Source organism: Gopherus flavomarginatus, chromosome 11, assembly GCF_025201925.1.
Source record: "Gopherus flavomarginatus isolate rGopFla2 chromosome 11, rGopFla2.mat.asm, whole genome shotgun sequence".
NCBI classification, from domain to species: Eukaryota; Metazoa; Chordata; order Testudines; family Testudinidae; genus Gopherus; species Gopherus flavomarginatus.
The window spans coordinates 15,700,680-15,719,835 of record NC_066627.1 but is presented as its reverse complement, the minus strand read 5'-3'; the positions used below and the strand labels follow the sequence as shown (position 1 = coordinate 15,719,835).

Genomic DNA, 19,156 nt, shown 5'->3' with positions numbered 1-19,156 from the left:
CATCATAGAATATCAGGGTTGGAAGGGACCTCAGGAGGTCATCTAGTCCAACCCCCTGCTCAAAGCAGGAGCAATCCCCAACAAAATCAGTCAGAGTAGATGAGTGGCCCCTTCAGGGCACTTCCTGGAGGCATTCAGGCAAGTCCAGATGTAGCTCCTCACCTCAGTTGCCCTTCTTTTTTCCCTAAATAAACTCCTCCTAGGTTTGTCCAGTCTCATAACAACAGTCATCATTTAGGTTTCATTTATTTTCACTTATTAACATTTAGAAACTAAACACAGACATCTTCCCTCTGGCTTCATACACCCCAAACTGCTCCCATCTCCTATGAGTCTTGCTCACCTTAGCACACTTCTCCCAGCTCTTCCTAGGTAGAGCAATTCCCCCGGTCTCTGGGTTTTCCCTCATTCACTCTCTAAAGATTCTCTTCAGCCTCCTGAGTTTGCCTGTTCCCATATCCCCCTTCTGTCCTTTGATTGGAAATTGCCTGATTCCCCTGAGGTGGGGACCCTTCTCTAACCAGGGCTGGCTTGGCTCCTGGCTTTCCAGTCCATAGGCGTGTGGCCCTATCACAGGTAAGTTCCCCGTAAATAGAATATCATATCCCAGAACAGCTACCAAGGCAGCGTTGCCATGCCTGGTAACATGCCCTGTGCCTCATGTCCTTTGAAAAATGGGGAATGTCTTTTCTGATTCATTATATATCCTTCTGTGGGAAGGGGAAGTCTTCCACCAGCCTGTGGAATCTGATATGGGTCCTAAAAACAATGAGTAACTGGTTTTTAGAGGGCTCTCTGTCTCCACTTTCTCCAGGGCTGTACGTCTGTAAGACCACGACATGAAACCCTATAATATAATGGAAACAGAACCTTGGACTTCAGCAGGCTTCGGTTCAGGCCCTATCCCAGCCTATGTTATATCTATTTTATTTTAAACTAAGGCAATTGATCAGTTAGCATTTTTCAACCACAAATTTCCTGCAAGTTTTCCTCAGAGCTTCCTTCACCTCTTTGTTTCTCAGGCTGTAGATGAGGGGATTGACCAGGGGAGTCAGGACAGTGTAGATGACAGAGAGCACTTTGTTGAATTCACTCAGGATGCTGGTCGTTGGGAACATATAGACAATTAGTAGAGTTCCGTAATAAATTATCACCACAATGAGGTGTGACGAGCAAGTGGAAAAGGCCTTTTGCCTCCCGGTGGAGGATGGGATTCTTAGAATGGTCACAATGATACAAATGTAGGACATCAAGGTAAGCAGGAATGGGACCAGTGAGAAAATCAAGCAGAGTATGAAAGCCAACATTTCCATCAGCTGAGGGTTATTACAGGAGAGATTTATCAGGGGGATAAGATCGCAAAAGAAATGGTCGATATGATTCGGGCCACAGAAAGTTAACTGGGATATTGACAGTGTTGTTATGCTATTACCTATGAAGCCACCTATCCAAGAGCCACCTGCAAGCTGGAGCCAGGCCTTGCCACTCATAAGGGTTGTGTAGTGCATTGGATTGCATATTGCTACATAGCGATCATAAGACATCACGGATAAGAGAAGGCATTCTGTGGCAACCAGAGAACCAAAGAAATATAATTGTGTGAGACACCCATTGAAGGAAATTGTCTTGTCCTCAGTGAGGAGACTGGCCAGCATCCTGGGCAGGATGGTGGAGCTGTAGCAGGTCTCCAAGCAGGACAAGTTGCCCAGGAAGAAGTACATGGGGGTGTGGAGGTGCTGATCACACACAACTAGTGCAATGATGAGGATGTTCCCGGCCATGGTTGCCATATACAGCATTAGAAACAGCAGGAAGAGAAGAATTTGCAGATCACAATGAGTCCAGAATCCCAGAAGGATGAATTCTGTGATGGACGTTTCATTTCCCTGTTTTGGGTTCGCCATGGGGTGTGACTACAGGAAATAAATTAATGTTGCAACATAAATGAACAATATCCACCCAATAAATATCAGCATTGTTTTTCTTGTCTCTCTCTGATGGCTATTGGAACAATAGCTGAGTGGAGAATGGAAGCCAGGGGAGAGGAAATGACATCTCTCTTACCCGTTGAATAGATTTCATATCTGAGCAGACTGCAGGTTAAAATAAAATGTTAATCTCTCTCGAAACCTGTGTAGTACCTTGACAGATGGCACAGATGGTGAAGAGGCTCAGACACAACAGTACAGACACACAGACAGATTAGACAGATATTGGTTCAAATAGTCACATACATCACTTCCTGGTGTCTAAAAGCAGAACAAAATAGGTTGCAGTTCCACTGCTGAAATGGGTCAGGATTTTATATTTTAGGGGAAGCCATAATAAAGAAATAAACCAAGCAAACAGGGCTGGGAATTGCAGTGGGTGGGCAGCCAACTCCAAGTGAACTGCAAGAAAAATTGTCAGCCTTTGAAAATTGTATCCTGTCAGGGTTCCCTCCCCATTATTAACTCTAGGGTACTGACATGGGGACCTGCATGAAAGACCCCCTAAACTTATTCCTACCAGCTTAGGTGAAAAGCTTCCCCAAGGCACAAATCCTTCCTTGTCCTTGGATGATATTGCTGCCACCACCAAGTGAGTTAGACAAAGATTCAGGAAAAGTACCACTTGGAGTTCCTCTTTTCTCAAAATCTCTCCCAAGCCCCTCACCCCCTTTCCTAGGGTAGCTTGAGAATAATATAACAAGGTGAGCACAGACCAGCCCCTTGGGTTTTTAGGACACTAAAACCAATCAGGTTCTTAAAAGCAGAACTTCATTATAAAGAAAAAAGTAAAAGAAGCACTTCTGTAAAATCAGAGTAATAAGATTTAAAGCACAGAGGATTCCCTTCTAGGCAAAACTTCAAAGTTACAAGAAACAGGAATAAACCTCCCTCTTAGCATAAGAAAATTTCAAAAGCTAAAACAAAAGATAATCTAACACATTTCCTTGCTATTACTTACAATTTTTGTAATATTGGATGATTATTTCAGGTAGGTTTTTAGGATATGGTTTTTCCTGCCCTGGTCCCTCTCTGTCCGAGAGACCAACAAAGAGGACCCAAACAAAACCTCCTCCCACAGATTTCAAAAGATCTTCTTCCCTTCTTGGTCCTTTTGGTCAGCTGCCAACCACTTTATTTGAGCTTCTTAACCTGTAACAGGCAAAGGAGGGATTTTATGCTACTCTTAGGGACCTAGACAAATTAGAGGATTGGGCCAAAAGAAACCTGATTAGGTTCAACAGGGACAAGTGCAGAGTCCTGCATTTAGGACGGAAGAATTCCATTCACTCTTACAGACTAGGGACTGAATAGCTAGGAAGCAGTTCTGCAGAATAAGAACTAGGTGTTACTGTGGACAAGAAGTTGGATATGAGTCAACAGTGTCCCTTGTTGCCAAGAAGGCTAACGGCATTTTGGGTTGCATAAATAAGGGCATTGCCAGCAGACCGAGGGACGTGATCATTCCCCTCTATTCGACGTTGATGAGGCCTCATCTGGAGTACTGTGTCCAGTTTTGAGCCCCACACTACAAGAAGGCTGTGGAAAAATTGGAAGTAGTCCAAAGAGGGCAACAAAAATGATTAGGGGGTTGGAGCACATGACTTATGAGAGGCTGAGGGAACTGAGATTGTTTAGTCTGCAGAAGAGAAGAATGAGGGAGGATTTGATAGCTATTTTCAACTACCTGAAAGGGGGTTCCAAAGAGGATGGATCTTGATTGTTCTTAGTGGTAGTAGATGACAGAACAAGGAGTAATGGTCTCAAGTTGCAGTGGGGGAGGTTTAGTTTGGATATTAGGAAAAACTTTTTCACTAGGAGGGTGGTGAAGCACTGGAATAGATTACCTAGGGAGGTGATGGAATCTTCTTCCTTAGAAGTTTTTAAAGTCAAGCTTGACAAAGCCCTGGCTGTGATGATTTTGTTGGGTATTGGTCCTGCTTTGAGCAGTCAACGGGAGAGCGATCCGGGATTGATTTATCACATCTACACTACATGCAATAAATCGATCCACGATAGATGGATCACTACCCGCCGACCCAGGGGGTAGTGTAGATGTACCCTTAGCTGCATGTTTATGAGATATCCTAAACAAAGAAGAATGTCTGTCCTTCCCTGTGGTAATATTCCATTGTCCTGCACTAGGATACTTGGCATATAAAGACCCAGCAGGACTTCCACCTTATGCAAAAAGGAATAAAATCTGAAATACCCTGTAGTTAGACCCCAGACGTGAAAATGTTATTACTGGTCATACAGTTATCCAGTCTTTACTTAAAAAAACAAAACACCAGCTAGAAACCACCAGTTTAGCTAAAAATGTACCCTCTTTTGCATGAATGATTTCTGTTGGAAATTTGTAACAAACATTTCTTATTATTACAGCAGTGGAGAACCCAAATTTCCATTTCATGGGCAATTCCATGATATCAAATGTTGCATTTAATTCCAATTTTGACTTAAAAATGTAGAGATTATTAATTTTATTTATAGATTTATATTTTGCATTGCCAAAATGTTATCTTTGATTGTATTTTACTTGCATATTTTAAAAGTATTTAAATTAAATTTATTTTTATTTTATTTAATTTTATAAACCAAAATACAACTTTGTTTCCTAAAGAAAATTTTGCAGAAATAAATATGTTGCCATGGAGTCTATTGATCTTGACCAATTGCTATTTTCTCACAGAAAAATATTCCATCAGTTTTTATCATCTCTACATTTTGTTCTTTTTGCTTTGTGTTTGGTTAAACATATGAATTTTGTCTCTCTTTTTGTTTTCAACTGTCTTATCTGCCAGTATGGTCTCTCTTGCATTACTAATCCTTAGAGAGACAGGATGGGTGAGGTACTAGCTTTTATTGCACACATTTACTATTCATTATTAACTGGTAAGTAAGGACATGATTCTGCACAGAGTTAATTTTATATCCCAGGAATAATTCTCTTCATTCTGAGCTATCTCTCACTGCAGTTAAAGATAAAATTTCCACTGACTTCAAGACTTAGATCCTTTGATTTTAATGGGATTTGGCCCACTAATCCCATTAGCCTTCTATGAAACTTATAGCTTGGCTTGGCATCATTCAATCAATAGATGTTGGTAAATGTTGATCTCAGCTGACACCACCAACAAAAAATATCAATAACAGTTGGTGTTAGTGCAGCCTCGCCCCCTCCCCACCCCCCCGTACCTTGTGCCTGCTGGGATGGTTTCAGCAGCTTTGTGACCATGCAAAGAACCCTCTGCACCCAGCCGTCACTGCAGCGCGTGAGTGAGGCAGTGACAGCTAGGGTGACCAGATAACAAGTGTGAATAATCAGGACAGGGGGTGGGCTGACAGCGGAGCTGTGGAGGGCTTCTTGCACATCCATGAGGCTGGTGACACCCATCCCTTCAGGTGCAAGGTGCAGGGATGACTGGTCAAATCTAAGACCCCCGGTCTGGGCTGCGAAAGGGAAGAAGGGTGCCTGGATGTGGTCTGGTCCACCCTGTTGCTGAATGGCTTCTGGCCATCGCTGGAGCCATTTAATTATGCAGTCACTACCCCTGTGACCAGGGGGTTTGTCATCCTCCTCCTCCTCTCAGCCCTGGCCATGGAAAGTTGATGCCCTGGGGCAGTGATGCCTTCCCTGCACCTTTGACCCAAGGGCCTTGGACCTCTTGCCCAAGCAGGGAGCCACCAGTAAGCTACTGGTCACTGCTGGGAGCCCCTGGCAGCCCTGTTGTAAGAGCTTACCTAACCCTAATCCTAACCCTACCCCTGCCACCCATTGAATTTCCTGCAACTGTAATAATTAAAACAGCAAAAAATCAGAGAAAAAAATCAATAATAGTCAGCAAAATTGCATTACAAAAATCTAAATTCTGCGAAGCCTACTCATAGCCAATGTCTCCTCCTCGAGCACTGAACACAGCAGCAAATATCAGCTCTGTTTTACCCATACCATCTTGTTAACACTCTCCATGGCCCAGCAAAGTCTCTGGCAGTGGAATGATAGTTGCTTCAGGGTTTGAAGAGCTTGCCTTGGACTTGAGAGATGTTAGTTCAATTCCCTCCTTTGTAACAAAATCTATGTACGACTTTTAGAACAGATTTTCAAAGCTCAGTAGGTACCTAAAAATGTGGATTGGTGCCGGATTGGGTGCAGTACCTTATGCCCATTGATTTCAACTCCCCCTAAGGGTGTCTGCATCCCTCTATACATCTGCCCCTCTGTGTGCCAGGTCCCCATCTGTAAAGATGGGACAATAGCTCTTCATGGGGTGGTGGGAGGTTAGATACATTCAAGACAGTGAGGTGCCCAGATACCATGGGTATGGGGACCAGATAAGGAGCTAGGATAGCCGAGGTGACAGGTCTTGCCTTTTTCAAAATGCAGTCCTTTTGCATTGAGTGGGGATTTTGAGCGAGATCCTAATTAGTTACCTAACAAGGTTTCATTGCTTCAAAAACCTTGAGCTTCAAGAATAAGGGCTGAAAAGGTTGATTTACCTCTAAGGTGGGTCAGTCAGCAGCTGGAGTCTGCTGTCACCTCTTCACTCAGCATTTCAGGAGTCAGGATCCAGGTTATTCAGTCCAGCTTCTCTCTCCACTGCATTCATGTGCTTCCGTGTTCCCTGTAAATAGACCATCATATCCTGGAACAGCTATCAAGGTTCCTTTGCCACATGTTGTAATGCACATTGTTCCTCAGACCCTTTGCCGAATGGGGAAGGTCTTTTCTGATTCATTATATATCCTTCGGTGGGAAGGTGCAGTCTCCCGAGGCGCGTCTGCTGTGGCAGGGAAAAATTGGTATTTGGTTTGTTTTTAGAAAATGTCAGTAGAGTCAAACCTCTAATCTCAAAGGGAAAGTCCTAGAGAGGGAAGAAATTTCTAATCCTAAAATTAATCTCTCTTTTTATTGGGTGAATGCTATGGTGACTGTCAAGAAATAATGAACTAATTCTACATTTTACATCAGACATTTTCAAATCTGCCTATGTGATTTATACACTGATTTCATATTTATTTCCCTTTGGCAGCTTTGAAAAATCTCAGCATACTTAGCTGAGCTTGCACTTTCTCTGAACAAACCTCCTGTTGCCCTCGATAGCAGGAAACACAAGTGCCCATTCCCCATCCAATAAACTTACTCAATAAGTTCAGGTAATATTTAAAAAAAATTCAAAAGCATTTAGGAGCCTAACTCCCATTTTCAAAAGTGCCTTAAGGTACTAAAGGCTTAGCAGCCTAAACCTCATTGAAAGTCAACAGATTTTAGGCTCCTAAAACACCTTTGAAGTTCACTTAAGTGTTTTTGAAAATGTTGTCTGATAATTACTCAGATAAAATGCAAGGACAACAAGGTGCTTTACACATTTAGGCTGGGATTTTCAAAGGGGGGGTAATATACACAATAAACACGCAACTCCCATGACACTGCTATGAGAGTTTGGCACCTAACACACTCAGGCCATGTCTACATCTAAAATTTTGCAGCGCTGGTTGTTACAGCTGTATTAGTACAGCTGTATAGGGCCAGCGCTGCAGAGTGGCCACACTTACAGCAACCAGCGCTGCAAGTGGTGTTAGATGTGGCCACACTGCAGCGCTGTTGGGCGGCTTCAAGGGGGGTTCGGGGAACGCGAGAGCAAACCGCGGCGAAGCTGGTCTCCTTTCCCGGTTTGCTCTCGCGTTCCCCGAACCCCGAGCAAGCAGGTCTCCTTCCCTGAGGTTTGCTGGGTGGTTCCGGGAACGCGAGAGCAAACCCGGGAAAGGAGACCAGCTTCGCCGCGGTTTGCTCTCGCGTTCCCCGAACAAGCAGGTCTCCTTCCCTGCGGTTTGCAGGGTGGTTCCGGGAACGCGAGAGCAAACCGCGGCGAAGCTGGTCTCCTTTCCCGGTTTGCTCTCGCGTTCCTGGAACCACCCAGCAAACCGCAGGGAAGGAGACCTGCTTGCTCGGGGTTCGGGGAACGAGAGAGCAAACCGCGGCGAAGCTGGTCTCCTTTCCCGGTTTGCTCTCGCGTTCCCGGAACCACCCAGCAAACCTCAGGGAAGGAGACCTGCTTGCTCGGGGTTCGGGGAACGCGAGAGCAAACCGGGGAAGGAGACCAGCTTGATTACCAGAGGCTTCCTCAGGTATGCTGGGATACCTGCTTATTCCACGGAGGTCAAGAAAAGCGCTGGTAAGTGTCTATATTTGATTACCAGCGCTGGATCACCAGCGCTGGATCCTCTACACCCGAGACAAAACGGGAGTACGGCCAGCGCTGCAAACAGGGAGTTGCAGCGCTGGTGGTGCCCTGCAGATGTGTACACCTCCTAAGTTGCAGCGCTGTAACTCCCTCACCAGCGCTGCAACTTTCTGATGTAGACAAGCCCTCAGGCTTCTTGGAAAAGCCGAGACAATAGAATCACAAAGATCAGAGACCTGAGATTATAAAATGCAAACAATTTCTTCCCAAATCCCTGACAAGTTTCAGACTCACATGGATATTCAGTGCCACAGCAATTATACAAATTAGATAATCTTGTATCAGAACAATAGGCCTCTAATTGGTCAACTGGAGTGTGTGATAACCAACAGAACAGTACTGATTCCATCCAGTAGAAGACAAGTGTTTTATACGTTGATACTAGCCAAATCATGGTCCAATTTGGCTACAGTCAATATAATCATTTCAGTTGTGTTTATTGCAATATATTCTGCAACTTGAATACAAAACTATCCTTTTTCAGCACAAACTTTGACATACTGTCACTTCTTGTCATGAAGTAAATGTTTGCTCCAGCCTTTACAGATGAACACAAAGATTTATATCTGAATGCAAAACAAATGAGAAGACTATTATTCCCAGTGCTCTCCTAGCATAATCTGCTCCTTAACCATGTAATAAGGTCTGATTCCAATTTAAAACCAGTGTGAATAATTTTTTGTGTCAGCAAAGCTTTGTTGTTCATAATGCCTAAATGTTGAACTTTTGGGCTCACATAATTGTATTTTGGTAAAAGGTGTTCTTTTGTTGTTATTTAATTAATCTCTGACAAACATACTAGCGAGGGATGAAATCTCATTGCCAAATTCTTTATAGAATACATGTCTAAACTGAAAAATGGCTATAATACAAGGGATAGACCTGAATCATCCCACACCAGAGCTTACATTTTTATAACCAAATGTATTGACTCTTAATCACATAAGTAATATTTTAAACTGAAATCTCAGGGTTAACAATTCTTACTGTCTATTTGCCATTCCATACGATCAGCTGCCATTATACAGCATAGCCACCCCTTTCTCAATCTTTTCTATCCCTAGTATCAATGCTACAGTAGAGCTGCTCCTTTCCCATCCCTCACCCTCTGCTGCCCCGAGACTCCCTTTGCCCACGGTACATTTTTGCTTGTCCAGCTGGCACTGAAGCCAGTACCACGGTTCTCTCATTTATATTTTTTTGCGAGCTAGCTAGCATATGGCTTCAGTGGCTATGTTTATAGGAGTTAGCATTAACACTCCTGGCTGGAGTGTAGATACACTCCAAAGGTCTAAGCTGTGAATTATTCACTCTGGCCTCTCTGTCAGTTGGCTGCTTTTAATTTGGTAAATCACAATAGATTATCACATACCATATTAACAAACAAACTATGGTAATATGGGCTAGATAAGGAGTCAGCACTTTTCAGAAGTGGTGTGTCAAGTCTTCATTTATTCACTCTGATTTAATATTTCCATGCCAGTAATACATTTTAACGTTTTTAGAAGGTCTGTTTCTATAAATTTATAATATATAATGAAACCATTGTTGTATCTAAAGTAAATAAGGGTTTTAAAATGTTTAAGAAGCTTCATTTAAAATTAAATTAAAATGCAGAGCCCCCCGAACTGGTGGCCAGGACCCGGGCAGTGTGAGTGCTGCTGAAAATCAGCTCGTGTGCCGCCTTCGGCACGTGCGCCAGAGGTTGCCTACCTCTGGGCTAGATGGAGGTTATATAACTAGTTGAAAAACCTTTCTCAAAGAGTAATCGTCAAATCGTACTTAAGATGGAAAGGCATATTGAGTGGGGTCCTGCAGGGATTGGTCTTGGGTCCGGCTCTGTTCAGTATCTTCATTGATGATTTAGATAATGGCATAGAGATTACATTTATAGCATTTGTGGATGATACCAAGCTAGGAGAGTTTGCAAGTGCTTTGGAGGATAGGATTAAAATTCAAAATGATCTGGGAAAACTGGAGAAATGGTCTGAAGTAAAGAGGATGAAATTCAATATGTACAAATACAAAGTAATTTACTGAGGAAGGAACAATCAATTGTACAAATACAAAAAGAGAAATGATTGCCTAGGAAGGAGTACTGTGGAAAGGGATCTGGGGGGGTTATAGTGGATCACCAGGTAAATCTGAGTCAACAGTGTAATGCCATCAGAAAAAATTAGGGCTGTCAAGCCATTAAAAAAAATTAATCATGATTAATTGTGTGATTAGTCTCGCTGTTAAAAATATAGAATACAATTTATATAAATATATTTGGATGTTTTCCGCATTTTCAAATATATTGATTTTATTTAGAACACAGAATATAAAGTGTACAGTGCTCACTTAATTTTTTATTACAAATATTTGCATTGTAAAAAAGAAATGGTATTTCAATTCATTTAATACAAGTAATGTAATGCAATCTCTTTATCATGAAAGTTGAATTTACAAATGTAGAATTATGTACCACAAATAACTGCATTCAAAATTAAACAATGTAAAACTTTAGCGCCTACAAGTCCATTCAGTCCTACTTCGTGTTCAGCCAATCAAGTTTGTTTACACTTTCAGGAGATAATGCTGCTCGCTTCTTATTTACAACAACATCTGAGCGCATCTGGCGTTGCAAGATACTTATGTGCCAGATGTGCTAAAGATTCATATGTCCCTTCATGCTTCAACCACCATTCCAGATGGCATACGTCCATGCTGATGATGAGTTCTGTTCGATGATGATCCAAAGCAGTGCAAACTGACACATGTCCATTTTCATCATCTGAGTCAGATGCCTCCAGTAGAAGGTTGATTTCCTTTTTTGGTGGTTTGATTTCTGTAGTTTCTCTTAAAAGTGTTGCTTTTTTAAGACTTCTGAAAGCATGCACCACACCCCATCCCTCTCAGATTTTGGAAGGCAGGTTTGGAAGATTCTTAAATCTTGGGTCGAGTGCTGTAGCTATCCTTAGAAATCTCATATTGGTACATTTTTTATGTTTTGTCAAATCTGCAGTGAAAGTGTTCTTAAAAAGAATAACATGCTGGGTGATCATCTGAGACTGATATAACATGAAATATGTGGCAGAATGCAGGTAAAACAGACCAGGAGATGTACAATGCTCCCCCAAAGAGTTCAGTCACAAATTTAATTAACACATTTTTTTTTAACAAGCATCATCAGCATGAAACATGTCCTCTGGAATGGTGACCGAAGCATGAAGGGGCATATGAATGTTGAGCAGCATTTTCTCCTCTAAAATGTAAACAAACTTGTTTGTCTTAGCAACTGGCAGAAGAAGAAGTAGGACTGAATAGACTTGTAGGATCTAAAGTTTTACATGTTTTATTTTTGAGTGCAGTTATATAACAAAAAATCTACATTTGTAAAGTTGCACTTTCACAACAAAGAGACTGCACTACACCAGTGATTCTCAAACTTGGGCCGCTGCTTGTTCAGGGAAAGCACCTGGTGGGCCTGACCAGTTTGCTTACCTGCTGTGGTCCTCAGGTTCAGCCGATCATGGTTCCCACTGGCCGCGGTTTGCGGCTCTAGGCTAATGGGGGCTGCGGAAAGCGGCTCAGGGCGAGGGATGTGCTGTCTGCCGCTTCCCGCAGCGCTCATTGGCCAGTGGGAACCACTATCGGTCAAACCTGCAGATGCGGCAGGCAAACAAACTAGCCCAGCTTTCCCTGAACAAGCAGCGGCCCAAGTTTGAGAACCACTGCACTCCAGTACTTGCATGAGGTGAACTGAAAAACACAATTTCTTTTGTTTATCATTTTTACAATGCAAATATTTGTAACGCGAATAATATAAAGTGAGCACTATACACTTTGTATTCTCTATTATAATTGAAATCCATATATTTGAAAATGTAGAAAAACATCCAAAATATTTAATACATGTCAATTAGTATTCTATTGTTTAACAGTGCGATCCTGGTTCTGGAGCATGGTTGACAAACACAGGTCTCCTGGCCTAAAGGTGGGGAGGCTGCCACCCCAGGGTTGAGATGGCAATGGGGTAGGGAGACCCGGGCCCACCCGAGTCCATGGGGTTCCAGTCCATGGCCCTAAGAGTGGCAGAGTAGTCCACCACTGAGTCAGCGGGGATCCACTTGCAATACGCTGACCTGGTATCAGGTCAATACTCAACCAGACAATGGTCTATTTCCCTGGGCTACTTCCTGCATCCTTGGGGTTTGATACCACCATACTTTGATTGTTCTCTGTCTCCTCAGGTAGCTCTGGCCAGACCTCAGGTGGCAGCCCCAGCAGCTCCTCTGTGTCTCAGTCAGCTGGCGGCCCAGAGAAAACTGACCAGTCCTCAGTTCGGCAGGGGTTCTCTGCAGATTCTAGCAGCCCGCAGGATGCCTCTGTCTCCCTTGGATGCTCCAGCCCAGCTAAGCTGCAAGGCCTGCCTTTTATACTTCTGCTTCCAGCTACCGTTGGGCAGGCATGGCTTTTATGGTTCTGCACACCAGAGGGCATGTTGTCATTCCTTCCTGTCAATCTCTGAGGGAGGCCACTGCTCCTTGCTATAGTACAATATGGAACAAAGGGTCAGGGTGGATTCAGAAGAGATTCACAAAAAGTGCCTAGGAACACTATTCTGAACACTTACAATGTTTTCCACAGCTGGGGGCGACCAAAGCTGATATCACACTATTGAGGGTAATGGAGGATGTAAGGGTGCAACTCCTGCATGCATGTGGCTTCAGACTGGGTCTGTATGCTGCTCGCCTTTGTGCTACTTTCGTTCCTGCTGAAGTAATTGCCCATTGGCATGGCAGAGGTTCCTATGGGGGTGGGGAGGAGTAGTGGGGCGGTGCCTCAGTTCCTGAGAAAAAGGGCTGAAACAGGCCACAGAGGCTGCGCAGACCAGCAGACAATCAGCAAAGGCCTGGGAATTGCCAAACAGGGCAGAGGAGGAGACAGCCAATCAGGACCGCACTGGATCCTATATAAAGGCTGCCTAGAAGAGGAGAAGGCAGTTACTCCCTGACTAGTGAGGGAGGAGGACTGGCTCCTGAGCTAAGGAGTAGCATCTTGCACAGACCAGTGCTGGGCAGGCTTCGGAGAGCAGAGTGGAGCTCCGGCCCAGTTACCTGCCAGGCTGCGGCCCCTGCTAAGAAGAGTCGAGAAGGTGCATAGGGCCAAAAGGGAAGTGGCCCAGGAAAACTAGGCAGACTAGAAGGCAGAGAAGGAGGACAGAGGGAGGCTGCCTCTAGAGGGTCCCTGAGTCGGGACCCAGCATAGCGGGTGGGCCTGGGTTCCCCCTTCCCCCTTTGCACTGCACCTGGCCACTGAGCAGTGGGGCCAAGACAGACTGCAACTTGCCTCTGAGACAAGGGGCTAGACTCTAGGGCTGTGGTTGGCCACCGAGGCAGGTACAGACAGAGGGACTGCTGTTAAGACCCCCCTGGAAGAGGATAAGACTGGAGTAGCAGGAACTGCTGGAGGACAATGTCCTGAAGTGGACGAAGACTGTCCTGAAGGGGGTACTGCAGAGCGAAGAGAAGTCCCACACCAGCAGTGTCCTAGACACCACGCGTCGAGGGTGGCCCGCAGCAGTAGAGACCTAATTCCCAGAGCGAGCAGCAGGAGGCGCCAGTGGTGGTGGGTCAAACCCCGACACAGAGGAGAAAAAACTAAGCAGATCTTCCAAAGAACCTTTGGCAGAGAATTGCAGAGTACCTTCAGGAAAATTTCCTAGAGCTCACAATGGAGAATTCCCGGGAGATCCTTGGGTGTATTAGCAAACTTTTCTGCAGGGCCCCCAGTGAGTAGCAGCACAGGGGAAAGAGATGCAGAGGCAAACAGTACCTAGTGTTCTTAATCTTTATCCCTTCTTCCACTTGCATCATGTAACTAAATAAAGGACACATCTACTTCATGTCATTGTGCAATATCAAACCAAAATGAACATTTACCAGAGCTTCCCTCTCCCTCTCTTCAGGTACACCAGAGCCAGAGTATTGGGACTGGCTAGACCTCTCTGTAGTTTAGAAAGAGGTCCTGGCTTGCCAGGCCTCCAGACAACCCTATCGTCTGTCCCATGTCATCCTCCAACTTGACTGCCTCATCCCCCACTTCATCCTTGGTGTTGACTCCACGAGCTGCTGCCTCCAGTCCCTGCAAGGTATCCATAGGGCTCCTGGTGGTAGAAGTGAAGTCGCTGCCAAGGATGATGTGTAGCTCCTTGTAAAAGTGGCATGTATTTCGTACTGCTCCAGAGTGATGGCTGACTTCCCTTGCCTTCCGGTACGCCTGCCTCAGCACCTGGATCTCAGCACAGCACTACTGCATGTCCCTTTCATGAGCAATCTGCTTGTAGGTATCAAAGTTTCTATGTCTGGATCACAGTTGCAACTGCACAGACTCTTTTCCCCACAGACCCAACAAATCTGGGGAACTCCATGCCAGAGTGCATTTGCTGCGATAAACCAGCACGGTCAGCTTGGAAGATGCTAAGTGAGTTGTCTACATCAAGCAAATAGGAAGTGGAATATCAAAAAATCCTGAGCCTTTAAACAGTGCATACATGTGGTACATACCTGTGTAAATGCAGGGCAGCGGAGTTGAAACTGCTGATCAGAGCAGTCATGATGGCATTGTGGGACACATCCCGAAGGCCATGTAAGGTGACATGACAAGCGTAGTGTCTACACCAGCATTTCTCAAATGAGGCCACTGTAGCTGCATGCAACCACCAAGGGCTCTTCTTGAGGCCACAGCCTCCTGGACAGTGATGGGGGGTGGAGGGAGCAAAGCAGTGGTACCTCTCCTGGGGCTGACAACAGGGGTTGGGCCCTGTCCCTTTCTGTAGCCACAAACACCAGATGAGCAAGCAGCTGATGTGAGCGCCCCACATTCCCAGGGGCAGCAGGGCTTGGGCTTCTGGCTTCCACCCTGTGGTGGCAGGTTCTGGCTGTGGGGCTCCATCTCGTGGCTGCAGAGCTTCAAGCTCAGGCCGCAGGCTAACCAACCCCCCATTGTCTCTGGATCCCGCCACTTCCCTCGGCCCTCTGTCACCTCTTGATCCCACTGCCTCCCTACCAATTTCTCTATCCAGGGTTTAATTTGTTGCCTGCCTTGTGCCAGAGCTGAGTAAGACTGCTGTGAAAACTGATATTTGTATATTTGTTAATATCACTTTTCATTGCCTCTCTGCTAGATAGTAAGTTTGCTGTTTAAAGTTATATTAACAAGCGCCATGAGGATGCAAATTAAGTAACTTTCATTTGATCTAAGATAAGATAACTTCAGCTGCGCTATTCTCATAGCTGAAGTTGCGTATCTTAGATCAATCCCCCCCCCACCCAGTGTAGACCAGGCCTAAAAAAAGGAATCAAAAAAACAAAAGAAACAACAAAAAAGACAAGCTCATGCAAAGCACCTTATTTTGTTTCTATTCTGTCCAGTAAAGACTCGAGACAATTGTACATTATTTTTACGTGAGTCAGCAAAAAACCTTACTTAAATAAATTACTATGATTTGCACATGCATATGTGTATATTCGTTTTTCCTAAAGCATTATAGGAAAGATTGCCACAGCGACTACCAGCAAGAGTTTGTGGCCGCACTCTAAGGCTACCAACATTTTTCTTGTGAGAACTCTTGGTCTACACTGACTCTGTGTTGCTCTAACTTTGTTGTAAAATGACCTATGCCTCTCGTTGAGGTGGTTTTATTTTGTTGGCACAATGGCATGTTGCCTTGCCACAGGTGGAGATAGGCTGATATAGGTAAAGTGATGCAACTTCCACATATAGGTAAACCTTGACAGACTTAATTCTCACGCTGTTTATGAAGGGAATAGAGAAGGGGAAGCATGACAACAAAAAGAAAGAAAGAGAAGACTACGTCTAGTTCTTTTACTGCACAATGCTTTTGGTAACAGATACACAGTTATAAGGGTCTTCTAGAAAATGGTAAAACATGATAAGGAACTGGTGGAAACCATCCCCTAGGAGTGGAAGAAATTCTCAGGATAGTGGTTTAGCTATAAATATACAGGCTGGATTTTCCCATAAGAAGCTGTTGTTAGGTACCCAAATCCCATGGTTCGTGAATGGTAGTTCAGCATCTAACACCCTTAGGTCCCATTGTCAATAATAACTGGACATGGTGGAGCAGATAGTGAACTGGACTAGGACTTTGGATAATTGGTTTCTATTCCTGCTGAGTGACTCTGGACAGGTAACATCACCTCTTCCTGCCTTTGTTTCCCCAGCTATAACATGAGGACAAGGATGTGGACTTAGAGCTAGATTCATAAAGTGTTTACTTTGGGCATCTGGATCCCAGAATCTGCCTCCCCATCTAGGATTCACAAAGCCCAGGCTCAGCTGCTGGCAAACCCTGTAGGCACCTAAGTGTTTGCAGTAAAGGGGCCATAGGTGCCTCTAGACATGCTCTTGGCAGCCCCACACCAGGTATCCAGACACTGAAGCCCTAGAGTGATAAACAAACCTAGGGAAAGTGGGCTTTCCCCTGTCTGACTCACCTGTACGGCCCCATCTGGCAGGGGAGGTGCCCAGAAGCTTTTGAAAATCCCCCTGGGCACCTAAGTATCTTGAAAAACTGGCCCTTAGTCATTGTTGAAAATGGGAAAATAAGAGGCTTGTGCTGGTGTCCTGTGTTCTGTGGCAAAGTCAGGGAGTTTTCTTTTGCTTTTCTGTTCCTTTTGAATGATGCCTGGGAATGAAATACACTATAAGGCACAAAGGTTAATTATATAATTACCTAACATTGGAGTTCCACGGTGACATTTCAGCTTTATATTTTTATAATGTAGGTATACGTGTGTGTGCACATACGTGTGTGTGCGCATACGTGTGTGTATATATAGCAGTCTCTCACCCTACAATGAATGGATGCTTAGTGTTTCAGATGAGTCCATTTTGCTTGCACCCGCTCACTGAGCACAATCTTCCCTCACTGCCTGAATTTAGAGCAGCCACCAATTCATATCTCCCACCATCCCAGTAGTACTCACCTGTGGCATCTCACATAGGTCCTAAAAAGACTGGGGTCACAGATTTAAGAGATCTAACAGTCTCCACTTTCTCCCATGCCTGTGACTCTGTAAGAGCATGACATGAAGCCCAATAAATCTAACAGAAACATGACCTGGGACTACAGCAGGCTTTGTTCAGGCTCTATTCCAGCCCATGTAATATCTATTTTATTTTAACCTAAGGAACTGATGAGTTAGCATTGTCCAAACACAAATTTCCTGCAAGCTTTCCTCAGGGCTTCCTTCACCTCTTTGTTTCTCAGACTGTAAATGAGGGGATTTACCAGGGGAGTCAGGACAGCATAGACAACAGAGAGAAATTTCTTGAAGTCTCTGAAGATGTCAGTGGTTGGGAACATGTAGACTATTAGCAATGTTCCATAATAAATGGTCACCACAATGAGGTGGGAGGAGCAGGTGGAAAAGGCCTTTTGCCTCCCGGTGGTGGACGGGATTCTCAGGATGGTGGCGATGATGCAGATGTAGGACATCAAGGTAAGCAGGAATGGGACCAATGAGAAAATCAAGCTGAGTGTGAAAATCAACATTTCCATCATCTGAGGGTCATTACAAGAGAGATTTATCAGGGGGATAAGATCACAAAAGAAATGATCAATACCATTGGGACCACAGAAAGTTAACTGAGATATTGACAATGTTATTACACCACCACATAGGAAGCCACCTGTCCAAGAGCCACCTGCAAGCTGGAGATATAACCTACCACTCATACGGGCTGTATAGTGCATTGGATTGCATATCGCTACATACCGATCATAAGACATCACGGATAAGAGAAGGCATTCTGTAGCAACCAGAGAACAAAAGAAATAATATTGTGTGAGACACCCAGTAAATGAAATAGTTGTGTCCTCAGTGAGGAGAGTGGCCAGCATGCTGGGCAGGGTGGCGGAGGTGTAGAAGGTCTCCAAGCAGGACAAGTTCCCTAGGAAGAAGTACATGGGAGTGTGAAAGTACTGATCAGCAACAATTAACACAATGATGAGGATGTTCCCAGTCACAGTTGCAGTGTAGATCAAGAGAAAGAACAGGAAAAACAGGATTTGTAGTCCAGGAAGAATCCCAAATCCCAGGAGGATGAATTCTGTGACAGTATGATTTCCCTCTTCTGGGTTTGTCATGGGGTATGTCTATGAGAAAGAAATTCACTGTGTGATATAAATGAAGCACATTCACTCAATAAAATGTCAGCATTGTTTGTATTGTCTCCTCAGCTGTGTACCGGAACACTAGCTGAGTGGAGAGTGGAAGCTATTGGAGGTGAAATGGGGAAAAAGCCACCTCTCTTGACCACAGGAACAGTTTTAATATATGAGCAGATAGCATGTTCAACAACATGTTAGTTTCTCTGGAAACATGTATAGTAACTTCACAGATCACATCAAGTACTGATATACTATGGTGATGGGTCTCAGATTGAACAGTCAGGGCGGCTCTAGGGATTTTGCCGCCCTAAGCACAGCAGGCAGACTGCCTCTGGCGGTTTGCCTGCGGAGGGCCCGCTGGTCCTTCAGCTTCGGTGGACCTCCCGCAGGTCCACCGAAACCGCATGACCAGCGGACCCTCCGCAGGCAAGCCGCAGAAAGCAGCCTGCCTGCCGCCACCTGCGGCTTGCCGCCCCAAGCACGCGCTTGGGGTGCTGGGGCCTGGAGTCGCTCCTGTGAACAGTAGAGAAACACCGATAGATATTGGCTTAATTAGTTACTCCTTTCACTTTCTGGTGTATCAAAGCAGAGCAATGTCCTTTTGTAAGTTGCAGTTCCTCTGCTGAAATTGGTTAAGATTTTTGTTATTTCAGGGGAAAACACAACAGAGAAACAAATCAAGGTGGGAATTGCAATGGGTGGGCAGCCAATTCCATGTGCATTGCCATGACAATGGGCAA

The 19,156-nt window shown here is 44.6% G+C and overlaps 2 protein-coding genes across 2 annotated transcripts; both read right to left on the bottom strand.

Annotated features, from left to right (window-relative positions):
- Positions 1-953: 953 nt before the first annotated feature.
- LOC127031178 (olfactory receptor 1020-like) lies at positions 954-1,904 on the bottom strand. The gene has a single exon (XM_050917939.1). The coding sequence runs from the start codon at positions 1,902-1,904 to the stop codon at positions 954-956; it is 951 nt and encodes a 316-aa protein (XP_050773896.1).
- Positions 1,905-17,444: 15,540 nt separating this feature from the next.
- Positions 17,445-18,392, bottom strand: LOC127031192 (olfactory receptor 11A1-like). Its single transcript, XM_050917954.1, has one exon. The coding sequence runs from the start codon at positions 18,390-18,392 to the stop codon at positions 17,445-17,447; it is 948 nt and encodes a 315-aa protein (XP_050773911.1).
- Positions 18,393-19,156: the final 764 nt, after the last annotated feature.